The sequence below is a fragment of the Rattus rattus genome, chromosome 14 (genome assembly GCF_011064425.1).
Source record: "Rattus rattus isolate New Zealand chromosome 14, Rrattus_CSIRO_v1, whole genome shotgun sequence".
In the NCBI taxonomy this organism is placed as follows: Eukaryota; Metazoa; Chordata; class Mammalia; order Rodentia; family Muridae; genus Rattus; species Rattus rattus.
In genome coordinates this window covers 43,985,395-44,011,669 of record NC_046167.1, presented here as the reverse complement: position 1 = coordinate 44,011,669, position 26,275 = coordinate 43,985,395, and the positions used below count along the sequence as shown (strand labels likewise).

The window sequence follows — 26,275 nt, the reverse complement described above, 5'->3', positions numbered from 1 at the left end:
GCTCTGAGGCTGGACCTGTATCCATTCCACCAAGCAAGCTACAGCCCAGCTCCTTCCCTTTTTTGGAGGATTTGTTCATTATGTAAAGTGACTGGTCTCATGATAACACTTCAAGTCATATAGACCATGTACTGGGACCATAATCACCATCCACTTCCATCTCTCCACTTCCCTTCTCCCCTTTCACAAACCCTGCTCCTCTTCCTCCTCCTCCTCTTCCCCCTCCTCCTCATCTTCATCTTCTTCTTCCTCTTCCTCTTCCTCCTCCCCTTCCTCCTCCTCATCTTCCTCTTCCCCCTCCCCCTCCTCATCTTCATCTTCTTCTTTTTCCTCTTCCTCCTCCCCTTCCTCCTCCTCATCTTCCTCTTCCCCCTCCCCCTCCTCCTCATCTTCATCTTCTTCTTTTTCCTCTTCCTCCTCCTCCTCATCTTCCTCTTCTCCCTCCTCCTCCTCCTCCTCCCCCTTTTCCTCCATACATTGCATGGTTTCTGTGTTTTCTAGGTTCTACACATGAGAGAAAACTCGCTATTTTGAGTCTGGTTCATTTTAGTTAATACAATCATCTTCAGCTCCATTTTCCTACAGATGTTGTGAGTCCATTTCTCCTGCTGACTAAAGCTCATTGTGTGTATGTGCACACACATTTTCCAGACCCATCATGCCAACTCTGAGCAGAGGAAAAGGCTTTCTCTGTGAGTCCTCTTACACCACCACTGGAGTCAGAAGGCGATGTGGCAAATTCCAGCTGGGGCATAACCACCACTTTCACTGTTTCTTCAGGCAAGCCTACTGTATACTTCAAATAACACAAGTGCACTTTAAAATGCATTTTAAAGGGTAAGTACTCTTGGTAAGCTGGGATGATGCTGGTAAATAAAAGCAAACACATTTCTTCTTTTGTGATTTTTTTTGTTTCTAGAACCTTCTTTAAATTTCCCATAAATTCTGATCTCTCTCTCTCTCTCTCTCTCTCTCTCTCTCTCTCTCTCTCTCTCTCTCTCTCTCTCTCTGTGTGTGTGTGTGTGTGTGTGTGTGTGTGTTCAATCTGTTTGAGAAGTTTCATGTGTTGGTAAGTTAGAACAGAGGTAGGAACTGTGCTCCTCTGCTGTTTCTTCCTGTCTTTCCTTAGCTAAGTACAGAAACAGTCCAAAGTCACCCAGAAATGGGGCTGGGCTTGAGGACTGTTGCATGTGGCTGAGGGAAGGACAGAGGAAGAAAAGAAGTGAGGGAGGAAGGGAGGGGGAGAGGGAAGAAGGGAGGAAGGGAGGATGAAAAAAAAAGTTACTCTACTATGACTGGAGTTCGACCAATAGAACCTTAACTTCTACCTATTAGCAACCATGATCACAGAGCCAGCACTTAATAAGCACTTGCTTGCTAAACCCTCTGCAGAGCATGAGGTTCTCACAGACTCCTCACAGCCTTGTTAAGGTGGGACGGTGGGTGAGCATCCCCATTTAACAGGAAATCAAAGCTTAGGAGGTTTAGCAACATAAACCTCAGTGGGAAGGAAGAGTCTCCAATTCCAAACCCCACCCTCTTTGCATCCAGGCTGCCGGCTCCTAAACACTCTCAGCCAGGCCAGGAAGATGAATCAGTCAGCCGTTGTAGACATGAGGACCTGTATGTGATTCCTACCACACATGGCCTGCCATGGGGGTTTGAAGAGTCAAGCAGACCCCTGGAGCTCCATGGCCAGTCTACCTAGTTGCCAGATAATAACAGACCCTGAGTCAAAACTCAAAGGAGAGCATTGGCTTCTGAATGTGTACACACACACACACACACACACACACACACACACACACACACACACGCACACACACACACACTAAACTCCACTGCAAGGGATTAGAGGTTTGACTTGAGATTTTGCTCATTATTAAAATAAGACTTTGAAGCTAGGGAGATCATCAGAGGGTGAAACACTTGCTGTCTAAATGTGAGGACCAGGGTTTGGATCTCCAGAACTCACATAAATGAAAGATGAGCTAACCTGAAATGTCAGTGCTCAGAGGATGGAGACATGAGATCTCCAAATGAGATAGTTAGTCAGATTACCTGTAATAAGAGAGCTCAGAATTCAGCCAGGGACCATGTTACAAGGTATAAGGTAAGAGGGAACTGAGGAAGACACCCACATCAACCTCAGATCTCCTCATGCATGCACGTGCACACACATGCAAACACGCCTATACACATGGATGCACAGCGCGTAACAAAATAGGTTAAATTAAATAGGATGTATATTAGATTGCTAATCCCTACCAAACCATCCCGATTCTTGAGTCTTTCAAGTAAATTTGCATGGATTAGGCAGAAGTCAATCTTAGCACTATAGAGAATTTCATTTTGAATCAACAATGTGCAAATTTGATTGATAATGTGTGAGTATTGCAAAGGTCTTCAAGAACACGTCACATATTATTATCAACTTATCAACACCCACACTCCGAGTTCCTGACCTGGAACCAGCTCTGGGGAATAGCTCTTGTGCAAAGGGCCTGCATTTGCACTGCTGGATCTGCAGGCCCAGCTACGCTCCAAGTGCCACCTCTTCCCTGTAGCAGGGGCTTCATCAAATCTCCTACCCTTCTTACTCCCAGCATCCCTGCAGCTCAGCTGGTGGGAGATGTATGCCCAATGCCAGTGATGTGATGTGCAGTTTCTCTGATCAACAGTGGCTTCCCAGGACCTAGGGGCAGTTCTTCCTAAAGATCTAACTGTGTCTGGTCTCTGAGTAGCTCTGGTCTGGAAGATGACAAAACAAAGGTGATGCTCTCCCAGGACAGGCTAAGCAGCAACCCCACCTATGCCCTCCATCCGTCTCCTGCAGAACCTGTACTCTACAAACCATCCACCATTGGTTTGGTTTTGGAGCACGGGGGAGGTGTGTGTGAGCTACTTCTCAGTGATTCTCAGTTCTGCCATGTCTGCTTCTCTGTCCCTCTGTCCCTAAAACTTGAAAGGCATTTACCAAATTGCACCCCAGTCAGGTTTTAGAGAGTTCATAGTCTCCATTGTTTCCCCCCCAAATGACTTCAGACAACACTTCTGAGATTGTCTTCCTTTGATTTTCGTTTCATCAATGGGGAAACTCTGAGCTTTGTGTGGGGAACCTAGCAAGGCAGAACTCACCTGGTCCCGTTCTCCAGCATAAAGCTGGTCAAACGGTAAATGTTCGTGGACCAGAAGGCCATGTCATCTAGGCCTCCGAGGAAATAGTCTTGGAACTGTTCCACCAGAAATGGGGACTTCGTAGAGTATGTGGAATAGAGCTGCAGCAGGAGCAGAGGGAGTAAGGCATTGCACCGGCTACATACAATCCTTCAGGCAAGATTCAGAAAACGCATGTCTTTACCTTGGAAACAGCTAGCATCTCCCCGTGCCTACAATACAAATAGGAATCTTCATGAGCTGCAATTTCTATAGAAAAATGAAGCAAGTAGCGAAGAGACAGCCATGTGCTTCTATCATTCACCTGCCTTACAGACGAGAAATCTATAAATTTCAAATGCACTCCTGGAACGAAACTATGGAAAGGTCCCGGGGGTCAGCTGCAAGCTCCCTTCTGGTTCACACTTACATTTCCAGGAACTGAAGGTATGTGCAGTCAACAATGACATTCTTGGTGATGACTTTCCGACCGTAGAGATTATCGTAAATTCTCAGAAGATCTTGGATGGGCACGTACCTGAGTTAAGATCAAAGAGAGGGTTTGGGTTCTGTCACTGAAGACAACGGGAACAACTGCAGGAGCTCCACGAGCTCCCAGTGCCCCATGACTGATTCTGTGTGTCACATACTCAACAGTCTTCACCAGCACCAGCAGTGGTCATTTAACTTTGCCAGTGACACTTAGGGATTGGTACCATTATATTCCCATTTTACATAAAAGGAGACTGAGTCTCACAGGGACAGTAATTTTCTCAATGATGCAAACAACAACAACAACAACAACAAAAAAAACAGGTGCCTTAGTCAACTATTTATGAAAAGATATTTAAATATTAGAAATCATCAAGTGTAAAAAAGTGTTCAATTTTGTGAATTCAGAGTTCATGAAAATTAGTCTCATGAATTCTTAATGTGTATGTCTTCATGAACCTGTATGTGTGCCCGCGTGAGTGTGCGTGCGCGTGCATGTCTGTGTGTGTGTATGTCTGTGTGTGTATGTGCTGTGTGTTTATGTGTGTGTCTGTGTGTGTTTGTGTGTGTGTGTCTGCGTGTGTGTGTGTGTGTGTGTGTGTCTGTGTGTGTGTTTGTCTGGTGTGTGTGTTTGTGTCTGTGTGTCTGTGTGTGTGTGTGTCTGTGTGTCTGTGTGTGTGTGTGTGTTTGTCTGGTGCCTGTGTCTGGTGTGTGGGGTACAGAGTTGTACTTGGATATGTGTGGGGCAGGGGTGTGTTTGGTTCTTTTAAATAGTGTCTTACTCTGTAACCAAGTATGGACTAGAACTCTCTGTGTATCCCAGGCTGTCTTCGAATTTGCAGCAGTCTTCCTGCCTCAGCCCCCTGAGTGTTGGACTTCCAGGTATGAGCACCAGATATGTCTCCCCTCTCAGATGTGTTCATTTAGATGCACAGAAGAAAGCCAGAGAAAGAACCCTGGGCCCAGCTTTTGGCTCATAGACATTAACTATTTAGCTGGAAGGAGAGCAGTATTTTAAAATCAGATTTATAGAGCCATTTTTATTTCAACCTCAAAATCCTCAGACTAAACAAGAATATAACAACCAATAAAATCTAATAATAACCCATAATAAAATGGAAGAAAAAAACAAAAAAAAGATTAAAATTGATTTATGTGTATTAACAAGAAGGAATTAAGACAGCCATTTTTAGCTTATAAGAGCACCTTTTCAATAAAAATGACTTAACAGGCAAAAAGAAATAACAAAAATATTTGTTTTAATGAATCACTAAGCAAGCAAGAAAGTAATAAAATAAAATAATAATTCCAAAGTCCAGTCTCAAACAGAAAGTGGAATCTTTGGAAGGCAAGCAGAGGCAAGAGCCAGCCTGACTCTGGTTGGCGTCTGCTGAACCTCAGAAGCTACAGGGCTTTGATGGTAGGGAGCAGATAGATGAGTGTGGACACAGGGCCATCTACCTGAGTATGGTCAGCTGTGTCCCCAAGGAAAACTCCCCTAGTAGCCATGAACTGTCAGTGCCTCCTCTGCAGTGAGTGACCGTCGCCCCCACCCCCGCAACCTTCCCCACCCCTGTTCTCCATGCTGGACTGGAATGCTGACTGGCTTGCTCTTGTGCAAGCATTCACCCTAGAGAGTCCTCCCCGGCCCCTGGCTCTCACAGTCTTTCCACTCCCTCTTCAGAGAAGGTCCCTGAGTCTTGGGTTTGAGTGATACAGGTGTCTCAGGTACGACATGGGTCACGGTCGCTTCACAGCACTCACTCTCGACCCTTCGAGCAACTGTGAGTGTTCGTGTTAACCTTCATCCACTACTCAAAGATGTCTCTCTGCTGAAGCAGAGCTGTGCTATAGTCAATAAACTTTCATCAAAATTCCAACAAGTTTTTCCTGAAACACATTAGCCTTATCCTAAATTCCATCAAAAAGAGCAAAGATAAAACGTACTTTTGAAGAAGGGAGATAATTTGAATAAAAATGGCCCCCGTAGGCTCACATATTTAAATGTTTGGTTCTAGTCCAGGTCCAGTGTCTGTCTGCCTCTCTGCTTCTATCTCTCTATGGTTCTGTCTCTCTGTGGCTGGCGCTCTCTTTCTCTCTCTCTCTCTCTCTCTCTCTCTCTCTTTCTCTCTCTCTCTCTCTCTCTCTCTGTGTGTGTGTGTGTGTGTGTGTCTGTCTGTCTGTCTGTCTGTCTCTGTTTGTCTTTCTGTCTCTCTGTCTCTCTCTCTCTCTCTCTCTCTCTCTCTCTCTCTCTCTCTCTCTCTCTCTCTGCCACCACACTCCCCATTATGACAGCCATGGACTCTGACACTATAAGCAAGTCCCCAATTAAATACTTTCTTTTTTCAGTTACCTTTGTCATGGTGTCATTTCACAATTTAATGGTCACTAAGTTGGAAGACCAATAGGAAACTCTGCCCTTTTAGAAGCTGACGTACAGTAAAGTCACAGGGACAGAAAGAAGCGGTGTTCCTAAGGGACAGTAACTCTGGCCAAGAGGAGAGAAAGGAAAGCACACAGGTTTGCTGCAGACCAGGGAGGCAAGAGTAGATAAATGAGAAGCTAGTTTTAGAACACTCAGCTACCTCTATGGAAAAATAAAACTAGATTTATACTTCAGTTTACAAAAAAAAAATCCCAGATAAATTAAATGTAAAAAAAAGTCTTTCTGATCTCCCAGAAGACCCAGGTTTATTTCCCAACATCAGATAACTCACAACCACCTATAACTCCAGTTTAAGGGGATCCAGCTCACATACAGCCTTAACAAACAACTGCATGTAAGTGTTACACACACACACACACACACACACACACACACACACACACAAAGTAAATATTTTTTAAAACAATATGTGTTAGGAGACTACACAGAATGCCTTAAAGGTAGACTATTTCTTTTAAAAGACATCAGAAGCACACATAACCAAGGAGAACAAATGTAGTCAACTACAATGGATTAATCCCAGCACTTAGGAGGCAAAGAAAGGCAGGATCTCTGGCTTTGAGGCCAGCCTGACCTGCAGAGTGACTTCCAGGACAGCCAGGGCTACACAGAGAAACCTTGTCTTGAAAAACTGAAAAACAAAACAAAACAAAAACAACAACAACAAAAAAAACCCAATAATGAATAAAACACACCCTAAGTGCTAATACATACTACAAAGTGCACAGAGATAATTTAAGAAGTAACTTGACAAAATGGTGAGAGATTAGAAGCTGTGTATCTAGAACACTATTCAAAAACACTAACAAAACTAGAAGTGGTAACCCAGGCTGCTTAAGAGGCTGAAACAAGAGAGGCCCGAGGTCAAAGCCTGCCTCCTTATAGTTAGTTCAAGGCTAACCCGAGACACTTGGTTAGACCCTGTCTCAAATATTTAAACACTGTAAAAGAAGGAAGAAGAGGAGGAAGAAGAAGAGAAGGGAGGAAGGAAGGAGGAGGAAGAAGAGGAGGAGGAAGAGGGGAAGCAGCAGCAGCAATAGCTAGGGACTTAGCAAAGTAATAAAGTAGTTGCCTAGCATCCAGAAGGCCCTAGGTTCATTACCTAGTAACAAAGATGAAATTATGTGCATGCACACACACACACACACACACACACACACACACACACACACACACACACACACCAGTGGGAAAATAAGCTATAAACTAAAAAACAAATGGAGCAAATCATAAATGCCATTTTGGCACCACATATTTCAAAGAATGTTGTTCTTACCAGCGCCGTGAGAGGTAATTAAAATTAAATTCAAACTGGCTCAACACATCTCCTCCTACAGCAAAAGAAAAATATTTACAATCTGTGGGTTAGTAACAAGACAGCTTCTTCCAGCACACGTTCCCACAAAGCAGACCATTCCCACGGCTTCTCATTCTGTTTCAGGTCTTTCTTGAAGAAAAGGCTCTCTTTTAAAAATCTTAGCTAGTGACACGAATGTATTAAGAATAAGTAGTGAAATAATTCTGTTAGCTATTTTTCACTTGTTTTAACAGGATCTCTCTGTGTAGCCTTGGCTGGCCTGTGTTCACTCTGCTTAATGCTGCCCTTCAACTTACAGTAATCCTCCTGTCTCAGCTCCCCAACTGCTGGGATTACAGGTGTGTGCCACCACGCCCAGCTTTGAGTTTACTTTATTTTACTTTAAGGTAGACTACACAAGTCTTTGCAAATAATTATATTTAAAGAAAATTGCTACAGGAAAAAAGCATTCCACAATTGAAAGCTGAATACAGGTGACTGACCTAGCCGTTGGATCATAATCCAACATAAACGTAAACATTTCTCATAAAATGTCAACAATAAAATACACATTTTTAAACAAAAATACATTCATATACCCATTTAAAACTCTGGCCCTTAGTTTGGCCTGGTGGTACATGCCTTTAAACCCAGCACTTGGAGGCAGAGGCAGGAGGATCTCTGTGAGTTCAAAGCTAGAGTTCCAGAACAGCCAGGACAACACAGACACCCTGTCTTGAAAAAAGAAAAGAAAGGAAAAGAAGAGAACAGAAAAGAAAAAGAAAAGAAAAGAAAAGAAAAGAAAAGTATCTCCATGTTGAATGTGCTGTGTTATGTTCTAAATAAACTTTTTCATTAAAATTAGGAAATTATTTAACATATAAGGTTGGCAGGGTGGTTCAGTAGGTAAAAGTTCTTGCTATGTAAGGCTGGCAACCTGAGTTCAATTCCCAGAGCCCACAGAAAGGTGGAAGGAACCACTCACTCCATAAAGCGGCCCTTTACCTTCACACCTGTACATTGTGGCTCACAGGACACATACAGACACATCATGCACATGACAACACAGATATACACACATACACACACACACACACACACACACACTCGCATGCACACTAACAAATAAAAAAGTAATTGACATATGAAAGAAATGAATAAACAGTACCAAAATCACCAGCCGAATGAGCCTCAGAATAAGAGTCGTAAAAATCAATCTGAGGAACAAACAGAAGTATGTGGTGAATGCCATGGACCACAGTCCCGTGGGTCGCAGACCCAGAAAGTCACCCCAAATCAGACAAGCCGAGGGGAGGTGACAGCCTCTCCCAGGGCACTGCAGAAGTGTATCTTGGTGTTTGGTCTTCACACTAGCATTCTCCCCCTTGTCTGTGTTCTCCATTGAGCTGGATCATGAGGCTGCAGACAGTTTTGTCTCCCTGGGGTGAACAACTTTTCCACTGGAGTCCACGATTACAGGTCCAATAGAATGGAGTCAATAGCAACTAACGTGGGTGGAGGCTTCTAAGAGGCATAAAGATGAGCAAGGCGCAAGGTGAACTGACATGTATGTATACAAACCATCGTGATGAAACCCATTATCTTATATGCTATGGAGAGATGGTTCAGTAGTTAAGAGCTCTGGTCACGCTTCCGGAGGACCTGAGTTTGATCCTCAGCCCCACATGACAGCTCACAACTGTAACCACAACCCCAGAGAGATCCAATGCCCTATTCTGACCTCTGCAATTGTTGTCTATGCATGTTGCATAGACATACATGCAGACAAGATATCCATACACGTAAAATAAAAATTAAGATTGAAATCTTAATTCAAAGTGGCAAAAGTCAAATAAAGCAACTAACAGTCAATAAGGTCTTTCGGCTTAGATATTAGGAGAGACTGCAATCCTCTGTTAGAGAGCTAACTCTTTTGAACAGAACCAAGTGACAATTAATCCTTTCCTTATTGAGACACACAGCCTCAAAGACGCTGCAGAGACACATCTGTTCCTGTTTCCATCACTTTTGTCTGTTTCATTCTTGTGGATGTGTCTTTAAGGTCGGTAACAATGAAAGGAATTAACAATAACAACTTTTTTCAAAAGACAATACTCTAACCAGAAGCCACTTTGGCTTATTTCCACAAGATGTGAGAACAATCTAAAGTTTTCCTTTTCCTTAAAAATAATCCAGTCTTGTTTGTAGATTTGGGGATCAAGTCCAGGGCTTTTCATGTTAAGCAAGTATGTTAAGTATCTCTGAGATACTCCTCACCCTACCCAGTTTTGATCAGAGTGTGGCAGTGGTACCCTCATGGCAATATGTACTCACAGCTCCCATTGTCCTGAGGAACCCTTGTTCAATACCCAGGCTGTGCCAGCTGACATCAGCGACCATGTGGGAGGTGACTCCAAACAAGAAAGCCACCAACTTCTCTGTGTCCTGGGTCAAAAGAGCAAATTCAAGTCTTACATGTTGTATTATTTTATGATGATTCCCTGAAAGGCTTTAACAAACACAAATTAATTTCCATTACTGAGACTTCACAAAGAACTAGAAGCAGGCGGATCACTCGGCTTCTGATTTTGGAAAGTACATAAGACTTTCTGGAATATTGTGCAGTGTCTCAGAAGGTTTTCAGATTTATTAGCAATGGAGCTAAATGGCCAAGTAAAAGTTCCCAAGCTTTTCTCAGATAGCTTTTTAAGTATTGACCAGGCAGGCCTCTGCTACGTCCCTGTGCACAGCACTGCGGGCCAAGTGGCAGTCAGCTATCCTATCCTGGGGAGCAGAGATTCCAAATGGAGTGAACCCAGCAGTACCTGGCAGTGCAGCGGTGAATCGATGGAGGTCAGAGGGCATGCCTACCTTCTCCCAGGGCAGAGGGTAGTTCTCCCGAATATAATGGATGCTGGCATTAAGAAATGGAGTCCAGTGAGTACTCTCAGACACTTCGTGGAATTTTCCTGATAAAATGAAAAAAGGTTGGCTGTGGAGCCTAAAATGTTGAGTCTCCTCAAATCTCCCATGACCACCCACTGTGTTGCTGGTTCCCTTCACTTCCCCTCCAATCCCTGCTCCGTCTGTTCTTGCTCCAAGGACACATCAGGAGCATCAGGACCAGGTATAATAGAAGAGTCACTCGAAGGACCCTTCAACAAGGATGTGCTACATCTGCTATCGTGTCCCATGTCGCTCTCCTTTCATTTATCTTTATGATTGTGGTTATTACACTTGTTTGTGCTATGTCTGTTTGCGTGTACATCAAAAAACTTGCAGGAATCCATTTTCTCCTTCCACTATGTGAGTTCGAGGGATTGAACTCAGATCATTAGACCTGGAAGCAAGGACGTTCACTCACTGAGCTGTCTCTCACACACACCCTCCCTGTTACTCATTGTAAGTAACTTTTCTCTGTCGTATTCTGGCTCTACTCTTTATAGCCAATAGGAGAGTATAAACTGGCTTTTGAAACTGTGGAAAGCCAAGCATGGTGGCACACATTTGCACTCCCAACACTCAGAAGGTGGAAGAGATGGCTCAGTGGTTAAGAGCACTGACCAGAGGTCCTGAGTTCAAATCCCAGCAACCACCTGGTGGCTCACAACCATCTGTAATGGGATCTGATGTCCTTTCTGGCATGTCTGAAGTACAGCTACAGTGTACATATATATAGTAAATAAGTAAATCTTTTTTTAAAAGGTTGAAGCAGAGGCAGGAGGATCAGGGGTTCAAGGTCATCCACAGCTACATATGGTGAGTTTGAGGCCAGACCTGGCCTACACAAGACTCTATCAAAAGAAAGTGGGGAAAGAGAAGTAGGGAAGGAAGGAGGGAGGGAGGGAAAGATTGATGATAGGTAGATGATAGATAGATGAGAAAGATAGATGAGATAGATGTTAGATGGATAGATAGATAGATAGATAGATAGATAGATAGATAGATATCTGCACTTCTTAGTGTAGGGTGTTGTGTTTTATCTATTTTGAAGGCACACATTGAACAGTGCTTCTTAAATTTAATGATCAAACTATTCCTTTCTTTTTTTCATGTGTTTTTGCTAGTGTTTCAAGGGACTGTCAGAGGATCAAGGGACAGAAGGCCTCTCTGAATGGTGCTCAGGATATGCCAAGTGAGAAATAGTAGGTTAGAGATAAGAGCTATGACCCACAGGCAACAATAGTACTGAAAAGTGACAGACGGAGAGGAAAACAGAAAGAAGTATTTATAAACACAAGAAATGCCAAGTTTAGCTTAAAGGCTTATGTGTTCGACTATGTAAGGTGTGCATGTGAGGGCAGGTGCTTGGACTCCTGCGTACAGGAGGTAGGAGCACCACAGCATTTCACTGTTGTTAAACTAGATTGTTAAGTGATGGTGGTGCACGCCTTCAAAACCAGCACTCAGGTGTTTCCGCTGGCTTCTTTGTGCCCTGGCTTTGGTTGGGGTTGGGATTGGCCAATTGACAGAATCAGTAATGAGAGAAGAGAAAAGGAGGAAATGAGAGGTCTAAGGATTTATTTTCTCAGTTCCTCTGCTGTAGGATGGAAGGCTCTAACCCTTAGCTACAAATTCCACTCCTGTCAAGTGGCCCCCTCCATGAAGGTGCCCCAACACAATGAAGTAATCATTCCCCTGCATCGTCTGTGGTGACCTTTAGGAATGGTGCTCTTACTAAATTCCCTTCAAAGTATTCAGCTAGCTTAGAGCTTCATAGCACTGGGTAGTAGTTTCATTAATATCAAGAACAACCCAGAGAGGAGGCTGCTGTAGCGAGTGCAGACACAGAACTGAGACTGTAGGTAACCTTTTGAGAGTTTTGAGAGTCACAAGCTGGGTTGCCACGAAGTGGTAAGGCAAGCAGAGACATACAGACCAGATATCACCACAAAGCAAAATTCCCAGAATGTCTATGCCCAAGCAGTTAAAGTCGGTGGTGAACACTTTTACACATATATGCTTATATATAAACTTGTATTTATTTTTAATTATGTGTATGTGTTTGTCTGTGTGGGATGTGCATGCCAGTGCAGGTGCCTACAGAGGCCAGAAAAAGGTGTCAGATGCCCTGGAGCCCAAGTTACAGGTGGTTATGAGTCACCCAACATGGGTGCAGGGAAACAAAACCTCATTTTTCTGCAAGAGCAGAATACACTTTTAACCACTGAGCACTCCCCCCCATCCCGCTTCTGAAATATACAATTTTTAAACTCCTGTTAACCAGCAAATGTGATATCACTCCCTCTGAAAACACTCCCCTTACCTTGTTTGCAGATGCTAGGGTAAAAGGCATCAGGAAACACCGTCCCTGCCTGATATGCATCCTGGTGTTCTAAGAGCAGCTGAAACAAGAGAATGCAGAAATTAGAGGAGCAGAGTCGGCAGGCTGGGAGAGTCAGACCCATGTGTCTCCCACTAGGAAAGACTAGAACTACACCAGACATAAAGAGATGAAGGGAATGGCAGGCAGGAGTAACTTAATGTTAAAAATAAACATGCACATCTCACCAGCATACACTACGTATCATATACAGCAACTTCAGGATCTTTCCTGTGTAAAGGGCAAATTTGAAAGGTAGCAAAAACCCACCTGTTTAAATTTTACTATCTTTCATTTTCTATTTGTGTTTCTCCAATGGAGTAGAATTCTACTAAGTCTATTTTAAATTTTTTTCTTCTTTATGTGTTTTTGTTTTCTGACACAAGATCTCCTGTAGCCCAACTGTCCTGAAGTTGCTATGTAGCCTAAGAGGACCTGAGTTCCTGATCCACCCTACTCCACCATTGGAGTGCCAGAGTTACAGGCTTGGACAAAACACCATGCCTGACCTTCTCTAAAGTTAGTCAGCTGATCCAAAATTGGCCTATGACAAGATTTTCAATGATCTACAGTGAAATGAGAAATATATAGATACATACATATACATGTACACACACACACACACACACACACACACACACACACACACACACATGCTAGGCAGTTGATGTGCATGCCTTTAATCCCAGCACTTGGGAGGCAAAGGCAAGCAAGTAGATTTCTGTGAGTTTGAGGCCAGCCTGGTCTTCAGAACAAGGACAGCCAGGGGTACAGAGAAATCTTGTCTAGAAACCACCCCCCCACACACACACTTTAATACAAATGTATAGGTAGCAACAACAAATGCTGTGTTCATGTGCAAGGTTATATCTCTTGAGCTTTACCTACCCCTCTTTCATTTTTCCCTCGTGCTTCAGAGGGTTACAAAAATGTCCTTTCCCTTTGACAATGATTTGACAGTGGATAACAGGCTTTTTCTCTAGAATGATCTCTGCTGAACTTGCTGACTCTGTTCTTTGTTGACCCAAATGGTGTGTCTAGCTCAGACCACAGGCTGGGAAACAGAAACTGAGTCTCTAGAGCACTTGACACCACCCTACCTCTGCCACAGAGCCCTTCTGCTTCTCCTACTAGCTTGGGAGCCTGAGAGTTCTCTGCAGCAGGATGTGGGGCTCCTGGTGGGGCACCAGCAAACATCTGCTGCAGGCAGAGCATGAACATCAAGTTCACTGGGAGCAGGGCTGAGGTTATAAGGGCTGGAACTGGTAGTCAAGATGGATTTGTTTTTTCCAGAGCAAGACTGCATTAAGTCTGTTGAATCTGCAGCTAGCTAGCCACCAGGGCAGTGGCTGTGACAACAGGCACGCAGACGGGAAGTTTTCAGTACTGTTGTGAGTGATGTTCCTGGAGGCCTTTCTAGACATTTCTAGATACAGCTGGAGCTCCTCCTTGGGCTCTTAGTGTGACAACCACTTCTCTAGCTTCTGGCCATTAGTTCCTCTGCATAAGCTAGCTCCAGGGCTTCTGTTGAGGTTTGGTCTTTTGCTATGTATTGTAATACTAAATACTGGCCCCCAAGGCCTGGTTGCCCCCAAGGACAAGAAAATCTGCACATAGACCCAAATGATGCTATGTGACCTTGCTCCCCAAGTTATCCCTTTATTGATGAATAAAGATGTCTATATCCGGGGGTTGGGGATTTAGCTCAGTGGTAGAGCGCTTGCCTAGCAAGCACAAGGCCCTGGGTTCTGTCCCCAGCTCTGAAAAAAAAAAAAAAAAAAAAAAAAAGATGTCTATATCGGGCAGTATTGAGATAGGAGGGGTTTGGGGTTTCCGGGCTTGGGGTCTGAGGAGAACTATGAGGGGAAAGAGAAGATGAAGAGAAGGAAGACACCATAGGTTAGGTGAGCCATGAAAGTATGGCCACAAGGGCTGGTCAATTGAAGTTAAGAGCAGCCCTGATGGAACATAGCCAATTATAATTTGGGGTTAATGATGGGAAAACAAATTCTAATAGCTTAGAGGGTAGAAATCTGCCCAGCTCTAGTGCTGATTAAGGCTTATTATAGTAATAAAAGTTGTACATCTTTTATCCTGGAACTGAATGAATGAAGGCAGAGTAGAAACCCTGGCTGAGATTAAATAATTTCTCCAACAGCTTCTGTGATCTGCAGAAAGACAGCGATGGATACAGTCCACAGTCAAGTTTGGTGGTGCAATTCTTTTCTTTTTAAAAAAATATGTACTATTATTATTATCCATGTGTGATGTGCAGTATGTGTGTGTACTCTGTGGGTAAATGTGTGCTTACAGCACATGCTGGGGGCAGAGGGAAGCTTTCAGGAGCCATTCCCTCTATCCTTGTGGGTTCTGCGGCTTGAACTCGGGTTCTCAGCCTTGGTAGAGAGGGTCTTTACTCACTGAGACATATCACCAGCCAGCGAGTTGGACTTCTGTCACTTAAAAAATCATCAATAACAAGCTTGAGGCAGTTCAGTGGTCAAGAGCACTTGTTGCTATTCTAAAGAACCAGAGCTCAATTCCCAACCCACATCAGGGAGTTCAGAATAGCCTATAACTCCAACTCCAGGAGATCTGACACCCTCTTATGGCCTCCACAGGCACATGCTCTTGCATGGTATAAACACACACACACACACACACACACACACACACACACACTAAAAAAAAATAAAAATAAATAACCCTTAGCAACCTCCATTTTAGGAACTGGATGTATGTTAAGCCTTTCTCTCATATCAAGAGAAAGGGGGTTATTATAATAAAACATTATTAGACATAGGCAATTAACAGATGAGGTAATAGAAATGTTTCTACCCTCTTGAAATATATTGAACCTTATTAATAAATTAATAATAAAAGGCCAACTTAAGCCTAGAGAAAACACCCTTTTGTGAGACAGGGTTTTTCGTAGTTTAAATTGGTTTTGAGATTAGCATACGGGCTGGAGAGATGGCTCAGCCATTAAAGGCCAGGCTCACAACCAAAAATATAAGAGATTAGCATAAAGTAAAGAAAGACCTTTATCTGATCCTTCTGCCTCAGCCCAAATGTGCTTATCTACAAAACTGGCAAGGGTGAAAAGGAATATGAAGTAAACTATGAAAGCAAAAACTATCAAATCTGAATATTTATGAAGATTTTTCTCAGTAAAACACAAGAGTAATTAAGGCTATTTGCCTTTTGTGCACTGCGAAGCACCCATGCATGAATATGGGTTTTGTCCCTGTCCTCCTGGCCACATCTGCCCCCAAAAGTGGAAGGCAAGCACTAGCATAGCCCTGCTCCAGGCAGGTCCCAGAAACTCTAACTTCAAAGGAGGGACCATTTTGTCCCGAGTCAGGAATGCTTGCTTTATCTTTGTCTGATAGGGAAGGACAGTTGAGCAACCTGACCATCTCTCACTGGGCTTCCCCACCCAGGCCAGGAATTTTAAATCACATAATGACACCTCCATAGAATTCCAGAGGACAAAGCTACAGGTTAGGGACAGCTGCAAACAACTCACCTGCGTCAGAGAGATGACATACACCTCCCAAAGACAGATAAATAAATGCAATGTTAAGAATAAATTATTTAAGGAGCCCATTGAGGAACCCGGAGCCCCAATTCAATGAGGAGGAAATGCTTGTGCTCACAACCTTTCCAGAACTTACTTAATGCCTGTCTGTCATCTGCCCTTCCTTTTACATTTAGCTATTTGCATTTTCCAAAGTGAGACTGTGTTAAGTCTGTTGACACTGCAGTACAAAAGGATAGGTGTATACTAATGTGTCTATGTGCCCAGCAGTAATAGTGCATGTGTACCATGGTCCCTGTGTAAAGGTCAGAGGGCAACATTTAGAAGTAGGTTTTTTCCCTTCTACTGTCTGGGCTCCAGGGATGACTCAGGTTGGTAGGCTCAGCAGCAAGTATCTTTACCATTAAACCAATGGGCTGAGTCAGTTCAGACGTCACAAAAGACTGCCAACTACTGCTACCAATGTCAGTTTTTAAGACTCATCAATACCACACAACGTTATATATCATATAAATATTAGTAGAATAGTATTAGTAGCAGCAACAGCAGCAGTAGACATATACTACTAGAAACAATGCATAAGAACATAATGGGTTAAAGTGATGTAAGGATGGACAGGTGGCCCATCATATAGTCCTACAGGGGGGAGACACAGAAACAGCACATTTCCTCATAAAGTTCCTAAGTTCAAGCTGAGGCTAGAACTCTAATCTACTACATGCATAGCACTAGCTTCAGTTTCCAACAATATACCACACACACACACACACACACACACACACACACACACACACACACACACACACACAGAGAGAGAGAGAGAGAGAGAGAGAGAATCCCTGCTCCTCCTGATGACAAAGGTGTGTACAACAAAGAGTTATAAAATAGTAGAAAATAAGTGATTTCTCTTGAGCACAACCTCTCTTTATAAGAACAACAACAAAAATATCAGTTACAAAATATTTCAAAGGCCAGGGATGTAGCTCACTGGTAAAGCTATTGCCTAGAAAATGCACAATGCCTGTGTTCTACAAATATCACAAAAAGCAAAGAAAAGAACAAGTTTTCAAATTATAAATTATATTATTTAAATATCAGAGTTCTAAAATATTTTAAATTTACATGGACAGATGTATATTTGTATACATACGCATATAATGTCTGAGTCGCACTGGACACATGCATGTATAACCACAACATTAGGTTTATAAAGACATAAGTACAACTCTTAGGATTAACTTAAGGATCTGTCTAGACTTTTGTTTGACACCCACAGAGGAAAATGTAAATACAATCAAGAAATCCAGCTGCCTACCTCTTTGTAGTTAATGCGTCCATCTTGAAGCTGAAGGAACTGCAGAGCCCTGTGTCCTGAAAGAAATGGATTCCATATGAGCTAAGTACAACTCCAGAATTTACCAGAGACCATGTTTTAAAAGACTTCTGTTTAACATGTATGTATGTGTCTGTGTATATGTACGGGTATATGTGTGTTTGCAGTTAATCCGTAGAGGCCAGACGAGGCCAGAGGATTCTTGGGAACTGGAGTTATGCACAGTTGCGAGCCACCCAACATAAGTGCTTAGAAATGAACTTGGTTCCTCTGTGAGAACATGAAGCCTTTTACCTGCTGAACCACCTCTCTACCCTGTAGAGATCTTTTTAAAAAATAAAATAAAATAAAATAAAATAAACAAAAAACCCAACTTTTTTTTTAGTTGCAAACTATGGAGAGAACAAGATAAAAAGTAAGATTACACTCACTTGAGGTTTTGTGGTGTGTGTGTGTGTGTGTGTGTGTGTGTGTGTGTGTGGCACAGGGTCTCTCTGTGTAGCCCTGGCAGGCATGGATGTTTGTAGACCAGGCTGGCCTTGAACTCCCAGAGTTCCTCCTGCCTCCTCTCAAGTATTAGGATTAAAGGCATATTTCATCATGTCCAGCTTAGGCATGATTTTAAATATTTATGTTATTAGAATACAAATCAAATTTGTATGGCGATTTAAATTTTCTGCTTAACTAACCATGACTTTGGGCAAGTTACCTAACACTGTAGACCTCAGCTCCCTCCTCTGTGAAATGAAAGCAAAATGCTACCTTACAGGTTGGCTGAAAGAACCTCAGAAAGCAAATACTGAGCGAGGACACAGGGGCAGTCAGTCATGTGGGGAACTTGGAAAACAGAAACTGTCATGGTATCTGCCTCACAGCAGATAAACCTAAGCACATACAAAAAAAAGGCTCAAAAGCACAGCTGACCAATGGTCCCCAAGTGTGTTTCATCACTGAAATACTTTGGAAGGACAATTATCTCAGAAAGCTGTGTACTCCACCCCCACGCAATCTCAGCATAAGTGGGAGGGTTGACACTCCTTGGAACTCACGCTGAGCAGCAACACCTATTTCTATTGTGAACCAACTTCCTTTTTATAAGATTTGATTTAAAGTGTATGGGGTTCTGCCTACATACATGTCTATGAAGCCCATGCATTCAGTGCCTTCAGAGGCCAGAAGAGTAGCTTCAGAGATAGTAGCCAGCTGTCATGTGCTCAGAATCAAACCCAGATCCTCCGGGAGAGCAATTGGTTCTCTTAACTTCTAAAACATCTCTCTAGCCTTGAATCACAGTATTTTTTAAATCAAAAAAGCCACTCCTCTACTGTATACATTGATGCCCTAATAATATAGTCACGAAACTTACAAATCATCCAGATTTGGGGTCCCACTGTCTTCCTAACACAAACCACTGAACGAAAACAATTCTAAAACTGGTTTGACCTAAGTACCAATCTTCCACTCAGGCCTCACATAAGAAATCAAAAAACAAAGGAGCGATGTCATCTAAGTTATTAGTGAATACAAGGTGGAATTTCAGTTGCCTTTCATATGAAAATCTTAGAATTTGTGCAGATTCTATTTCATGTATATAAACATAGGTTTAAAAAACAAACAAACAAAAAAAGAGGTTTCACTCTGTCACCTAAGCTGGTCTGGAACTCACAGTTCTCCTCCTGCTTCTGTCTTCCCATTGCTGGGACTATGGGTATAAGCCACACCCTGATTAGATATTTTAAAATGTCCATTAGGACTTACCTATCCATCAGGAACTAACACAGAAACTCTAAGAATTTTTGTTCTACTCCCAGGATTTAAAAAAAAGAAAAAAATATTTTCATTTTCATGTGTTCTCCTTGGGCTTCTGTCATTTTAGCTTAGAGTTAGAAGACCCTCAAGAATTCATTACATTGCCCTCCCTCCAGCTTAGTGGAACACACAGGCACCATGGGTTCCACAGAACTACACGTCTAGTTTACAGCAGGGCAACAGTTGAGGTCTGTGTCCCTTTCCCTTTGTTCCCTGACTCTCTTTCAGTAGTAAATGTTTGACTCACTGTCAGGACACAGCATTCTGGGCCAGACCACCCACCAGGGAGCCTTAAACAGTGGATCCATTCCTCCTCTGCAGACTGGAAGACCTGGACCAGAACCAAGGCCCTTTGTGTCTTTTTACACTGGTAACTGTGATCTTAGGACCCCTGCCTGCCAGGGCTCAGAGTCTACTCTACTTTACGCTGGTAACGTTTCCTATTGTGTCTGTAACCCTGTCCCTCTCTGTAACCCATAGAGGTGGCTTAGCTATAAAACAGTATCGTCTTTATTGAAATAAAAGAAAACCCAGAATATCAAATATACCCAAAATTAATCTTAAAATCACTGAAGAATGTGCTCTTATTTTGATTGTATTAGGAACTGCTTTACATTTTTCACACATAAAAATAATCACAGATATATTTCATAAGAACCAAATCCCTTTGTTAGAAGAAACCTACCATGTATGCTTAAGATGGTAACTATGAAAAGTAATAAGTACTTTAATTAGCTTATCTACATATCACATCACATACCTTACATTTTTACAGTTTATTTTTGTCAGTTAGACCTTAACTAGAAAAAGTAAATTTAAAAAGCCCTCCCCCCTCCACATATCTATATTCACTATGTCCTGGTTTGATTAAAAACCATGACCAAAAGCAACTTAGGAAGGAAAGATTTTATTGGCTTACACATCCCAATCTCAGTCCTTCATTGAGGGAAGTCAGGGCAGGAACTCAAAGCAGGAACCTGGAGGCAGGAACTGAGGCAGAGGCCACGGAGGAGCACTGCTTACTGGCCTGCTCACTCCTGCTTGCTCAGCCTGCGTTCTTATGCATCCAGACATCTCCTGCTCACAGTGAACTGAACTTCCTCCATCCATCAGAAGTTAAGGAAATGCCCCACAGACTTGTCTACAGGCTCAGCTGATGGAGCCGCTTCCTCAGTTGAGATTCCCTCTTCCCAGATTTGTCTACTGGACAAAAACTAACCAGCACAATCAAGATAACTCTGCCACTGCCCCGAGGTCAGACATACTGGAGTGTGTGGCCTCCTCAGAACGCCCATGATGCTAAGATGGATTCCTGTAATCGTAACAACCACTCAGCCTTACCTCCCCGAAGCCAAGCATCCTAAGGCCAATAGGTACCACTTAACCCGTGGGAAATAATTTAGGTCAGTGATGGAAATTAAGGTGATCTTAAAGCTCAAATGATGTGTCATACCCATAAGAGCCACTAACATCCACTCAGGGACTCACTCCCATGGCCGCACATGGCCTTTTACATCTACCTAGAAATGTCTATCCTTGGAAGTATAAAAGCAACAAGACCAATCTCACACTCCTGCTGCAGGCATCCACCTTCCTTCTCTTAGTTCTGGGATTTTCTTCCATTCCTCACTATCCCCTGTGAGGAACACCCAATGGCCTCACATAAAAGAACATAAGGGCCTCAGCCCTCTTACCAACCTATCCCCCCATGGAGCCCACCTACCATTTCCTAACCCTGGACATTTCTAATCTTCCTCTCTCCTCTCCACTGTCAGGCCACTTCCCAAAGGAGGAGGAATCGTGCCGACATGTGGGATAGACTTTCAATCTCTTTCTTAAGCTTATTGATGAATTCTTGTTCTTTTAATAACACAAAGAGGGATGGCGAGATGGCTCAGCGGTTAAGGGCACATAGTGCTCTTGACAGAGACATAATTTGATCATAAGTACCCACATTGGGTCGCTCATACTCACCTGTAACTTTAGCTCCGGGGGCATCTGATGCCTCTGACTTTCAAGGGCACCTGCACTCATGTGCATACACTGACACACACACCAAATAGTAATAATAATAATAACAACAATAATAATCTTTAAAAACTAACACACGAAGGGCCAGGAATGGGTGCCAAACTTACATAATCTCAGCACTCAGGAGAGAGAGGTTGGAAGATCACCTCAACTTTGAGGCCAGTCCATTCTACACAGTGACCTCCAAGGCATCCAGAATTATATCAGGAGATCCTGTATGTAAACAGACAGACACACACACACACAGACACACACAGACACAGACACACACACACACACACACACAGAACCCAGTACTTACCTATTTCTACATGTGTTGAGAGACCACAAGATGAACTTCTAGAGCAGAAAAAGAGCAGCAGGAGCAGCAGGCCAGACCACAGCCTGCCTACAGACATGTTGTCATTCCTCCTCAGCTGCTCTGCTAATGTGGGGTCAGCGTAAGCTGTAGCCAGACTATGACTCCAAAATCCAGGCAGAGACTCGGTGTGTTCCCTCTACACAGGTCACTGACACAGGAAACCAAGCCCAGCCTCGTTTCAAAATAATGCTGTTTTCCTATGAAGTCAATGAAGTCAACGGATCACCCACTGTTTAGCTTTTCCAGAACAGCAAACAAACTGTCCACCTGGGAGGGGCGAGAAAGCAATCTGCTGGAATCTACAAGTCTTTGGCTGGAGGCAGTTTATTACCCACCCACCCAGATTTCCCCCTAACAGGCAATTGGCTTGGCAATTGCCTTCAACTTGCTTTCCAAACGAGGCACTCACCTGTGCCAGCTGACGGTCACTCTGATTCTACCTCCCTGTCCACGAGCAGCATCTCCGATATACTTTCCTCACACTTTTATCAGAGAGTTTCCTCATCCTCCCAAGCCCAAGTGCATGCTGGGAAAGCCTTTATGGTGATCACCTAGAACCGGCTTCTCTTTTCGTTATTTGGCAACAGATACTGACAGGTCAGCATGTTACACAAGCCCAGCCACTCCTGGCCTTCTACTCCGGCTCTTCCAACAGGACTTACCCGAGATGTGTTGCAAGGAAGGATTCCTGCAGCCCAAGGATACTGACTGCACCTGGAAGGTGGAGGCAGGAAGCAGATTTAAGGCGAAGAGACAAGGGTCTGGAAAATACCCGGGCTCAGAATAGACTCATCATGAGGTAGCCAATCAGAAACAGGCAGTCCAAGGAAGACAATCCAGGTCATTCGTGGACATAAATGACGGTGATCTTAACACCCAAATGATGCACTGTCAGTGCTCAAAGCAGCAGGGTGCTCCCACAAGACTGTGAAGAAACAGTATTCATCCTTGGGCTAGGCAAGGGGAAGGGATGAATGAACAAAAGACGGGATAATTTGAGCCGGCTGTCTGCCAGGCAGCAGTTGGTTATGTAATCTTCACTCAGCCCCATTCAAACCCGAGGACAGGGTTTCTGGAGTTCTCTCACCTAGGAACACTGGTCCTGACTGCCTCTAACTGCCTTTAAGCCACAGGCTACAAGTTTTTGTTGTCGTTGTTGTTGTTGTTGTTTGTTGGTTATTTAATTAGATAGCTGGGCGTTTATAAACTTACATTACTTTGCTTGTTTTTGGTTTTTTGTCAATGGGATCTCATGTGTGCCAGAAAAGCTCTGACCGTATTGTAGAGCCAAGGATACCCTTCAATTCCAAATTCTCCTGCTTGCACCTCTCAGTGTTGGGACTGTAGGTGTGAACCCAGCATACCTGACCAGACTAACTTTTTCTAAGTGAGGAAATTCACATATAAATCTTGAATTTTAGCTCTCTATACAGAACAAAAAAGAACCTCCAAAGAACTGACCTCCTGACCCTACATCCTCCTGCGACATGACACTCAACTGAAGTGGGGAGCCAGCTGTCCCTTGGAGGAATATGCTCTCCTCTGTGTCCTCTTGCCCTAGCCACTCACACAGTCTGTGGCCCACCTCTCACTCTGAGCTGCCTAAAGTCTGCAGTAAGATGATAGTGGTGATAAATTAGGAAGGACATTGGTAAGCCTAAGAGCACCCAAGAGTAGCCAGTCAATAACAGGAAATTGTGTGAGATGCCTCACTTGTTAAATCACAAGCATGCGAACCGAGTTCCCATCCTTGCCAACATTTAAAAGCCAGGCACAGTAGCATGCACCTGTAACTCCAGGGCTGGGGAGAACCAGGCAAGCAGTTCCTGGAGTTCATTGGCCAGCCAGCCTAACCAAATCAGTGAGCTCCATGTCTGATGAAAGACCATCCCGGAAACAAGATGGAGGAAAGCTATTGAGAAAGATGCTGACCTCTACATACGTGCGTGCCCACCTGCCTATGACGGTATTCTTTCCTACTGATGCCCCCTCGCTAATGCAGGCCTTTGTAATAAAGAAAGTGTGATTCCATCATCTGGAGACTTCCTGAAAAGCAGGTATGCAGGCATCCCAGGAGCCGGCGAGAATGTGTACTTCATTTGCATAGCCTCCGTCTCAGAGACCTTGTGTAGGTTATTAAAACACACTGCTGCTTCTCTGTGATTCAGAGGTAATAATAGTTTCCATTCTGGGTCATTGTGGATATCACATGAGTCAACATACAATGCCCTTTAAATGGAGATTAGTATAGCATCAGTACAATACACCGTCACAACGATCATTCAGAAGAAAACTCCCCACCCAAAAGATTCACCATGGACTTCTATTATCTCCCTTGTTGGTTTTCGTTTGGTCTGGGTTTTGTGGCACAGGGGATTGGATCCAGGGCTTCGTTAATTTTAGACAAGTGTTCTAACACTGAGCTATATATCCCAAACCCATTTGTTGAGCTATTTCCTTTTAGTAAAATGACTTTGCTTTCAGGTTAGCCGGTATAAAACTATTTCTAAAAATCTAGATATGGATATAAAGCAAAACCTGGATGAAGCCATTGAAATGAAAACAAGTCTCCATATGCAGAAAAATGATGAAATACAGTAGTTTTGTATAAAGTCGCATGTCCTCAAACCACCTATGTAGCTGAGTTATGCCTTGATTTATTCGTGTGTGTGTGTGTGTGTGTGTGTGTGTGTGTGTGTGTGTGTGTGTGTGTGTGAATGCAGACACACCTGTGGAGGTGAGAGGACAAGTTTCAGGACACACATACAGAAAGAGAGAGAGAGAGAGAGAGAGAGAGAGAGAGAGAGAGAGAGACCTTCTTGAGGGCAGGGTCTCTCCTCATGTTTCTGCTCCTCAGAGTACTCCAGGTTAACTGGTGCTTCGGGGCGATCCGTCCATCTTCACCTCCTACCTTGCCATAGGAGTGGCAGAATTACAGGTATGGCCACTGCATCCACCTTTTTACATGGGTTCTGCAGATTGAACTCAGGTCATTAGGCTGGTAAGGCAAGCACTCTCACCCACTGGGCCATCTTCCCAGCCCTTACCTTGAACTCTCTATCTCTATGTCTCTACATCTCTGTTCTGGGAATGCAGGCCTGAGCCCCCCCAAGCACAGCTTTAAATATAATTTTAGTGTTCAAAATAAAGCAACTCATTTCTCTGGCTTTCTCTGTCACTGTCTTATAGGACATGACAACAGCTGGGGAAGAGGGTGTATGAATCCAGAGAGTGGGGCTTCATGGAGAATAATAGCTCACCAGGTAAAGGCACTTGCAACCAAGCCTGATGACTTAAGGCCAATCCCAAGGACCCACTGGTAAAAGGGAAAAAAATCAATTCTGGCAACCTTCCCCTTCTTCACATAAATAAATTCGTTTTAGGAGCCAGGAACTGGAAACTAATGGTACCCAGGAACACAAGGAGAAAAGAAAAAGCTCCAGTCTCCTGGTGCATTTCTCCTATGGGTCCCAGTGAGCATACCCATCCAAGGTCTGGGAGTCGTCGGAGAAGTAAAGAGGCTGGAGGGCTTGCTGGGAAGAAAGAGTCAGTGTAGGACGTTTCAAGTGCCACTTAATGAACTTCTCAGACTATAGGGACAGTTGCCTTGGTGAGCTCCTTCCTTCAACAAGTAAGTAAATAAATTATTTTTACTTCTGATCTACACCGTGGACACACTGAGTTCAAGGACAGCCTGGGCTACACACCACAGTGCATTTGATATTGGCTTCTGTTTTTCTTTTATTTCTGTTGGTTTTTTTTTTTTTTAAGTTGAATCTCCCAACTTAAAAAAGACAGAAATAAAATAAAAAGAGAGAAAGGAGGGAAAGGGAGAGGGAGAGAGACGATGAATTCTAGATTGTATTCTGAATACACAGCTGATTTCAAGTTTGTGGTCTACAGCGACTAAGACGTGACCTGAAGGAATGCCCAGAGAAGATAGAATGGTCTGTCAGCAGAGCGCCCCCTACAGGCAGCAGGCATCCAGGCCAGCTTTCGAGAGCCAGGAAAGCCACCGGAGGGCCTTAGTATCTTGACCCCTTCTCTAATTCCCTCAATAAAATACAGGACAAAGCAGTAAACACACGCAGCACACACGTGTGCACACCAAACTGCACATACAATTAAATCCTGCTGCTGAGACTTCTTCTGCCAGATGTGACTGGCACAAAACTGGGAGGCTCTGACTCAGCAGAATACAAAACCAACAATTAAAAGTGCATCAGAGGCATTTTGCAAATACAATATTCTAACTGGGGCATGTAGTGCTTGCCTGTAATCCCAGAACTCTAGGAAGGAAGACTGGGAGATGTATGTCATCCTAAACTACATAGTAACATATTTCCTCAATAATAATAATAATAGTAGTAGTAGTAGTAGTAGTAGTAGTAGTAGTAGTAGTAGTAGCAGCAGCAGCAGCAGCATTTGACTCCACATATTCTGAGCACAAACCTGCTATTTCTTTTATTCAAATAAAAACTTGGGG

The 26,275-nt window shown here is 43.4% G+C and overlaps 1 protein-coding gene across 6 annotated transcripts in view; it reads right to left on the bottom strand.

Annotated features, from left to right (window-relative positions):
* Positions 1-25,483, bottom strand: part of Gpld1 (glycosylphosphatidylinositol specific phospholipase D1) — a 51,646-nt gene extending 26,163 nt beyond the window's left edge. Inside the window, exons 1-13 of one of the 6 annotated variants that reach the window (XM_032919582.1) lie at positions 25,273-25,483; positions 24,605-24,761; positions 22,452-22,742; positions 21,730-22,056; positions 17,571-17,626; positions 12,658-12,736; positions 10,263-10,360; positions 9,726-9,836; positions 8,560-8,608; positions 7,371-7,425; positions 3,587-3,694; positions 3,362-3,389; positions 3,139-3,278 (exon numbers count right to left, since the gene is read on the bottom strand). In XM_032919582.1, the coding sequence (XP_032775473.1) occupies positions 3,139-3,278; positions 3,362-3,389; positions 3,587-3,694; positions 7,371-7,425; positions 8,560-8,608; positions 9,726-9,836; positions 10,263-10,360; positions 12,658-12,736; positions 17,571-17,626; positions 21,730-21,826 (821 nt within the window). In that variant the 5' untranslated portion in view covers positions 21,827-22,056; positions 22,452-22,742; positions 24,605-24,761; positions 25,273-25,483. Of the gene's footprint in view, positions 1-3,138; positions 3,279-3,361; positions 3,390-3,586; positions 3,695-7,370; positions 7,426-8,559; positions 8,609-9,725; positions 9,837-10,262; positions 10,361-12,657; positions 12,737-17,570; positions 17,627-21,729; positions 22,057-22,451; positions 22,928-24,604 lie in introns of those variants that run through there. The other 5 variants (XM_032919581.1, XM_032919586.1, XM_032919584.1 and 2 more) reach the window with 5 other exon arrangements.
* Between the last annotated feature and the right edge of the window lie 792 nt (positions 25,484-26,275).